Source organism: Sylvia atricapilla, chromosome 14 (assembly GCF_009819655.1).
Source record: "Sylvia atricapilla isolate bSylAtr1 chromosome 14, bSylAtr1.pri, whole genome shotgun sequence".
Taxonomy (NCBI): domain Eukaryota; kingdom Metazoa; phylum Chordata; class Aves; order Passeriformes; family Sylviidae; genus Sylvia; species Sylvia atricapilla.
In genome coordinates this window covers 9,302,171-9,309,997 of record NC_089153.1, presented here as the reverse complement: position 1 = coordinate 9,309,997, position 7,827 = coordinate 9,302,171, and the positions used below count along the sequence as shown (strand labels likewise).

Genomic DNA, 7,827 nt, shown 5'->3' with positions numbered 1-7,827 from the left:
CCGCCATGGCCCGAGGCCCCGCCCCACCGCCCGCCATGGCCACAGGCCCCGCCCCGCCGCCCGCCATGGCCCACAGGCCCCGCCCCGCCGCCCGCCATGGCCCACAGACCCCGCCCCGCCGCCCGCCATGGCCCGAGGCCCCGCCCCGCCGCCCGCCATGGCCCACAGGCCCCGCCCCGCCGCCCGCCATGGCCCGAGGCCCCGCCCCGCCGCCCGCCATGGCCCGAGGCCCCGCCCCGCCACCCGCCATGGCCCGAGACCCCGCCCCGCCGCCCGCCATGGCCCGAGGCCCCGCCCCGCCACCCGCCATGGCCCGAGGCCCCGCCCCACCGCCCGCCATGGCCACAGGCCCCGCCCCGCCGCCCGCCATGGCCCGAGACCCCGCCCCGCCGCCCGCCATGGCCCGAGGCCCCGCCCCGCCGCCCGCCATGGCCCGAGACCCCGCCCCGCCGCCCGCCATGGCCCACAGGCCCCGCCCCGCCGCCCGCCATGGTCCCCAGGCCCCGCCCCGCCGCCCGCCATGGCCACAGGCCCCGCCCCGCCGCCCGCCGTGGCCCACAGGCCCCGCCCCGCCGCCCGCCATGGCCCACAGGCCCCGCCCCGCCGCCCGCCGTGGCCCACAGGCCCCGCCCCGCGGGAGGAGCCGCGGCCCGCGCTGGAACCGGAGCTCCGAGCGCGCCGGCAGCGGGGGCAGACGGGGCCGGGGAGGAGGGGGAGATGCCCCCGCCGCAGCAGCCGCCCGGGGCGATGGGTGGTGCCGGCAAAGCGGCGAGCCGTCAGGATCCAGGAGGCGCAGGCACCACCGCATCGTTCCGTGAAACTCCCCGCGAGGAGGTTGGAGTAGGTGGAGACCGATCTCTTCTGCCGTGCCTGCAGTGAGAGGACCAGAACCGGCCTAAAGCCGACATTGGAGGATTCAGATATTAGGAAAAACCTTTTCGCTGTCAGGGTGCTCGGGCACTGCACCGGCTGCCCGGGGAGGTGGCGGAGTCACCGCCCCTGGAGGGGTTTAAGAGGCACCGGGATCTGGCGCTAGGTGATGTGGGTTTGGAGGTCACAGTGGCGGTGCTGGTGGAGGGTTGGACTGGACGGTCTAAAAGGTCTCTTCTAACCTTGATGATTCAATGATTTGTGACACCTACCCGGGAGGAGAAGGGCCGAGCGGAGGTGCCGGCCGCGGGTGGATTCTGTCACACAGTGAGCAGGCAGGTGTCATTTCCACCCCCTGAGACTGCACTGAAACAGCCCCGTTCTGTTTTCAAACACATCCCCGTTTCTTTAGCGGTATGGGCATGAGCACCAGGGACAATCCAGCCCTGGGCCTCTCAAACGAACCAGACGGCAGAGGCAAGAATGCTCCAATTTATCGTTCACAGTCTTTATTAATAACATCTGTCCTAGCTTTATCTTCAGTCACACCAAAGTTTTACCAGTGAGGTTTCCTTTTTTGACACCGGTATACAGAACCTCTGTTTTCCAGAGGAAAAAACAGAGGCAGCAGAGAAATATGTGAATTACATTGCAGGGATATGAGCTATCTGTCAAACAATCAGTCTTAAGACTGTCTTTGTTTTATCTTAGTTTAATTTGCCCTCTAAAGCACCCCATCAGGGTACTCTGGCAAGCGTCCACCATGACATATGCTATGCCATCACATAGTCCAAACCCCACACAACATACCAGTCCATACCTTATCCAAAGTCCTCCATACTGAACATAACTAAAAAAACACGTAAATTCTTTATGTAGCCTCAAGTGGAGAGTGTGGAACTAGCAAATGTGGTATTAGAAATTTAAATAAAATCAAGACTGGTTCTGCTAATTTAGGCAGGTGAGCTGTAGTTCAGAAATTGCATGTTACTTCTGAAAGAAAGCAACTTAAGAGGTTATACAAAAAACCTGATTTATTTTTTTAGAAAGGACAATTAATACAATTTCATCCAACAGTAATGTGGTAAATTGGTTGTATACACACACAGAAATAGTGAGGTGAGCTTGGGAAGTGACTCTAAATCTCATGAAAAACTGCTACTAAATCAAAACTCAGAGCGAAATGAATGAGAAAACCAGAGGTGGGAACAGTCACCTCCACGGGAGTGAAAAATAATTTAAAACATCTTCATAGTTCATTTTATGGACAGTCAGACTAATGTACCAACACCTCCCTTCAGCAGTGTTTTCCTTGCAGTGCCACGCACAGTCCAATGGGCTGTAAAAATCTTCCTTGATCTACAAATTAGAACTGTGCCACTAATTACATCGAAGTCCATTAAAAAGACGTCGGTCAGAGCAGCTTAATAAATACTTTAGTTCATGTTTTATCATACTTGTTCACTTACCACTGTAATCGCCACAAATATGCTTGTTAAAGATTCAGTAGTTGACAAATAAAGCCAATTTTTAGTCATTATTATAAATTACAACCAACAAATTCAACAGTTCATTCTTCGGTATTCCTAGTCCGTAGAAATCCCCACTTCACCAATAAGTGGAAAATTTTGTCCCTGTTTGAACACCCGAGGTTATTGCTGATGTTATTCCTGATGTTCATGCTCTTGTCCCGGGATGAGCCAGCGGATGCTCTCGGTGCGGACGGTGGCGTACATGACAAATCCAGCCAGGAAGAGCACAGAGAACAGGAGCAGCCAGTCTATGCCCTTTGTCAGAACACTTGGCAGGGGCCCTTCCCAGTCTTCCTCTGTCACAGCCACATTGCCTTGAGCTTCTATCCCTGAAAAACAAAGCCCTTGGTCAACATCATGAATACAGAGAAGCTGGTTCCATCTCTTGCTCCTGCTCTCCAGCTAAAGCTCAAACACAGGTAGACTTAAAATTTTGGTGAGATGGCTCTTGTACATAAACATATACCCACAATATGATTTACTTACATAAAAACTCAGTGATTTTTATGTGTATTTGCATAACAGGAGAAGGCCTGTTCTGTCCTCCCACAGTACAGTCTTGGATAAATCATGGGGGTTTTTCAGTGCATGGAAATCTAAGAGTGTTTTTCCAGGAATCTCATTTTTGCATTTTTGGAAATGCAGATCCACACAGCACTTCAGTGAGGATTAGAAGAGAGCTAGTTGGGTGGCAAAGAGAGTTTAGTTTATTTCATTCTCAATTAAGTCTTTGGGCAGGAAGATGGGCTCCATCCTTTTGGCAGCCTCTTTAACTGAACCCCACTGTTCCCCCTGCTCTGTGACAGCAGCCCAAGGAGCTGAGTTTCTGCTCTCAGCACAGGCTGAAATCCAGCTCTTAGCAACAACTGATTAAGTGAACCTCTGCTGGGTCCTCCCAGGGTCTTTATGACATTCATTTTAAAGAACACATACAGCGACAGGAAAGCCCAATTTGGACCTTAAAGCCAGCCCGTTATTCCCAGTGACAAACCAGGGCTGATTTACACACCTGTCTGGTTAAAGATGAAGTCTTTCAATGTTTCCAGCGTTCTGTCTGTATGATTAAATCTAGCCATAGGTTTAGCACCTTGGAAAAGGAGGATATTTGGTACAGCCACAGTTCCAAATCTAGTTGACAAACTACATAAAGAAAAAACAAAGCATGAAAGAAATTAAATCTTCTGGAGGAAAAATAAAGACAGTCACAGAACCAAAAGCATCAGTTTCACTAAATAAAATTATGACCTTACATAGAATAAAAGGTCACTCCTGTTTTTAAAACTCAGAGCTAACAGAAATAAACTGCAGCTAGAGCATAGGGAGTGTGTGCTACCTGCTGTGCTGGGATGCATCCAGTGCCAGGAAGCGAAGAGTTGGAAATGCTCGGGGCAAAGAGTTAAAATGAGGTGCCAAGTTGGCAGAAAAACGGCACCACGGTGTGTAAAACAGGACCAATGTACAGTCACTGCTGTTTGGGTTCAGGAACTCCATCAGGTCCTTGGAGAAAGCACAGGAACAAACATGGATAACTGTATATTTAACAGAGTTAAATTCTGTGTAGGGATGCAGCATTCAGCAATCTATTAGACACTTGGCAATACTGATCATGCAGCTGCACCTTTTAAAACAGGTGGAAAATTGTATATAACCTTTTTTAAAGGTTGTTTTAAAAGTTTATTACTTAAAAATATACATACACATAACAATTACAATATATGAGCTGGCACTAACTGCCATGAACGATTTCCAAGAGAAACACCAGTCCACAGAGCAGGACAGCTGCAGTACCCTGCAGGCACAGAGATGACACACACAGGCACATCAAGTGAGCTGTAACTCCATTTTTTCCTAACCAGAATGGCCCAAAAAAGCCTCCTTGCCCAGTCATATATTTTCTTCCGTAGAACTGAGGACGCTACACAAGGAAATTCACCAAGTCAAGCACTGAAAGCAACAGGCTGACGGGGCACTTTCCGCCACTCTCACGCGTTCACACCACCGCCGGGCAGTGAGCGGTACCTGGGACACGTTCAGGATCTGCAGCGTGAAGCGGTCGATGCCCGTGGTGTTCCTCTCCTCGCAGTTCACCTTGGGAGCCTTGGCGCCGTCGGTGCCGTTCTGCTCCTCAGCGGGCGCGGGCAGCACGGCCTCCAGCACGGGCTGCTGGGCCTGGGCGGCCGCGGGGCCGCTCCCCGCCGGCCCGCACGCATCGCCCCCATCGCAAGCCCCCGCCTCGGCCGGCACCGCCGACAGCAGCACGGGCTGCTCGGGCAGGGCCCCGCTGCCCAGCATCGCGTCCGCCATCTCGGCCGTGCGGTACCGCACCGGCTCGGGGCCGCCCGCGCCCCGCTCCGCCGCCGGCCCTGCGGGGACAAGAGAGGGACGGAGGGAGGTGTCAGCTCCGCGCCCCCAGAGCCCCGCCGCCGCGCCCGCAGAGCCCCCGGCCGCACCTGCGGGAAGGCCGAGCCAGGCCAGCGCCAGCAGCAGCCGCCACATCTCCAGCCCCGGCCCCGGCAGCGCCGCCGCGTCTCCCCGGACAACGAGCGCTTCCGCCGCAGCCCGGGACACTTCCGCTTCCGCCCGGCCGCATTTCCGTGGGAAGAGCGCTCGGGCCGTGAGGGGCGTGGTGGGACCGAGCTCTGCTCGTGTTAGGTACAATGCGGGTGGGTTTATCCGAGTTTTCTCGCGGCCCCGCTGAACCCCGAACTGGGAGCGTTCAGCCTGGAGAAGAGAAGGCTTCGGGTGGTCTAATTACGGCCTCCCAGTACCTGAAGGGAATTTACAGGAAGGATGGGACAGGACTATTTTACAAGCGCATGTTGTCACAGGACAAGGGAGAATGGTTTAGATATTAGGAAAAAAAAATCTTTACTAAATCTTTTTTAAGAAAAAAATTACTGTGGGGATGGTGAAGCCTTGGCACAGGTTGCCCAGAGCAGCTGTGTTTGCCCCATCCCTGCAAGTGTTCAAGGCCATTTGGACGGGGCTTGGAGCAACCTGCGATAGTGGAAGGTGTCCCTGCCATGGCAGAGTGTGGAAATAGATGTTCTTTAAGGTCGCTTCCAACCCAAACCATGCTGTGATTGTGTGAGCCCGCCTTGCGGGGCTGAGCCCGCACGGTGTGAGCGGAGCCGCTGCCCGGGCCGGGGGTCGGGCTGCTGAGATGCTGCTGCGGGCATTTCACTGTTGAATTAAATTCGTTCCGGTTGGAAATTCGCGGAAGGAGGCCATCCCATGGGTTCGGCAGGCTCCTGTGGCTGCGCACTGACTGAGGGCACATAACTCCCTGTAACTCATCCCAAAGGCTGTTCGCAGCCCCTCACAGCCGCGGCTCCCGGCGAAGGATTTGCCCGCTCCCACCCTCCTTAGGGAGGCACGGGAGTTGTTTGCACACAAACTGCCTTAACCTCCAGCAGGCTGGGGTGAGGGTAAAACGCGGCAAACTAAAGCCGTATTTTTAAAAGTAAAAAGAACGAGTTCATATCCAGCAGCTTGTCAACCAAAGCTCCCAAGCAAAAAGGCAAGATAAATACTCCCATATTCCTTTTTAGGATTTTTTTTTCCCTGCTGCAGAATTAGTTTATACTTTATTTCAGTTTTATGGTGAAGCCTCAAGACTATCCGAGGCATTCTGAAAATGAACTCGTTACTTTAAGTGCTGATATCTTTTTTAACACACTTCCTTAAAACTGCCAGCAGTGCACAATGAGATTTTGCCAAAACTCTGCATCTGTCAAAAACTGATAGTTCTGACCTAGGGGAGCATGAGCCATGCACACTGGGAAAGGACAGGAAAACTCAAGTACATGTGTATAAATGAAAATGGGGGTAATTTATTACAGAAATGGGATTTTTTGTTTTGATTTTACTCAGGTGTACTTCTTCAGCTGTGTCGTTCCTTACAGCGCACATTTTCTCACTTGAAGCTTTTTCTTTCTACGTCAAATTTGCATAAGCACTAATAATGAGGACATAATAGTCGAAAAACATGAGATTTGCACATAGAGGGGAAACATTTAATTCGATCAACAGATACAGAGCAAGCCTGAAAGCAAAAGCACAGAGGGAACTGGTGCAGACAAGCTTCCCCATTCCCACTTGTCCTTATATTTGAGTCAAAACAGCATTTTCAACTTGAAAAGAGTTTCCTACTGTGAATTTAATCCTAACATATCCTTCCTCCCGGAACACAAATCAAAATGGTAACAGATTTTTTAAGGTGACTGTAAGTAATCCACGTTTAACAGGTATGACATGACTAATTCACATGGCACTCTTTGTGCTGCTTAAAGAGCTCACACCAAGGAGTTGCAGAAGCACAGGAGTGCCAGTCCAGCCCCAAAACAAGCCCTGGTGCCTCACCATACACATAACTGAGGTTATGAAAAGACAGAACCATTTTAAAGACTCCTTGTGTAGGTGATACCCCAGCAGTGCTGGCCTGCCAGCATGAATAAATCCTGACCTGGCCCTGGCATTGGAAACCACATGTGGCCTCACAACCAGCTGTGCACTGAGCAACAGACTCCCTGCAGCTTCCATCCTTCCATTCATTCCATGGCAGAGCACACAGCAGCCATGCAAGCAGTCAAGGAACTGCCAACACACCTGAAAAGGCTCTATTCTTGTTTTGATACAATTTGTGACTGATATCATATCTAATACTTAAGGTTTCCTCACAACAAATAAAATAATGCATGTTGCTCATGCAATCATGTCCAGGACCTGAGATTTTTAGACCAGTATGTAGCAGACTGTTCTGAACATACCCAGTCATCTTGAAAGTCAAATACTTAGAACTATCAGAATGGCCAACCAAAAAAAAAAAAAAAAAAAAAAAAAAAACCAAACCCAAAAACCCAACCAACCAACACATCAAGTGTCGTCTTCTGGTAGATTCAAAGTCTGCAAAATAACAGCAATTGACATTTGGAATGTTCCAACTCCAGATGTATTCAATGACTTTGAAAGTTCATGGAAAAGAAAATAAAGGGTGCTGGAGAGCAAGCAGAGGATGCAGGCCTGGGAGTCTGGACTGCAGCTTCTGGTGGGTAGGACAGCCTGTTCTTCCCCAAAATTATTGAAAAACTTCAGTAAAGAGAAAAAAATATAAAGTGTTGAGTGGCAGAATACATTTACCAACACAGGTAAATGGGAGTATTCCTGGAATACAGAGATAAATACGTCTTATTCATCACAGAATAATGAATTATGACCACCATTCTACGAACACCTTATTTATGAGTACTTTCAAATTGATTTCCATGTGCAACAGAGAAAAAGTTAGCAGTTGACTATTTATCCACACAGGGTTATAGCTCCTTTCCTCCCCATTTCTCCTATTTGAGTGAAAGGACAAGAACAGTTACTGTCCCACTGTTTTCAATTCATAAAAAATAAGCAACATTCCTCTATCTCCTGACAC

General features: G+C 50.8%; 1 protein-coding gene across 1 annotated transcript; it reads right to left on the bottom strand.

Annotated features, from left to right (window-relative positions):
• Positions 1-1,357: 1,357 nt before the first annotated feature.
• Positions 1,358-4,922, bottom strand: TXNDC15 (thioredoxin domain containing 15). Its single transcript, XM_066329046.1, has 4 exons — positions 4,422-4,922; positions 3,736-3,899; positions 3,412-3,542; positions 1,358-2,731 (listed from the first exon to the last, which is right to left on the bottom strand). The coding sequence occupies exons 1-4, from the start codon at positions 4,896-4,898 to the stop codon at positions 2,535-2,537; spliced, it is 969 nt and encodes a 322-aa protein (XP_066185143.1). The 5' UTR covers positions 4,899-4,922; the 3' UTR covers positions 1,358-2,534.
• Between the last annotated feature and the right edge of the window lie 2,905 nt (positions 4,923-7,827).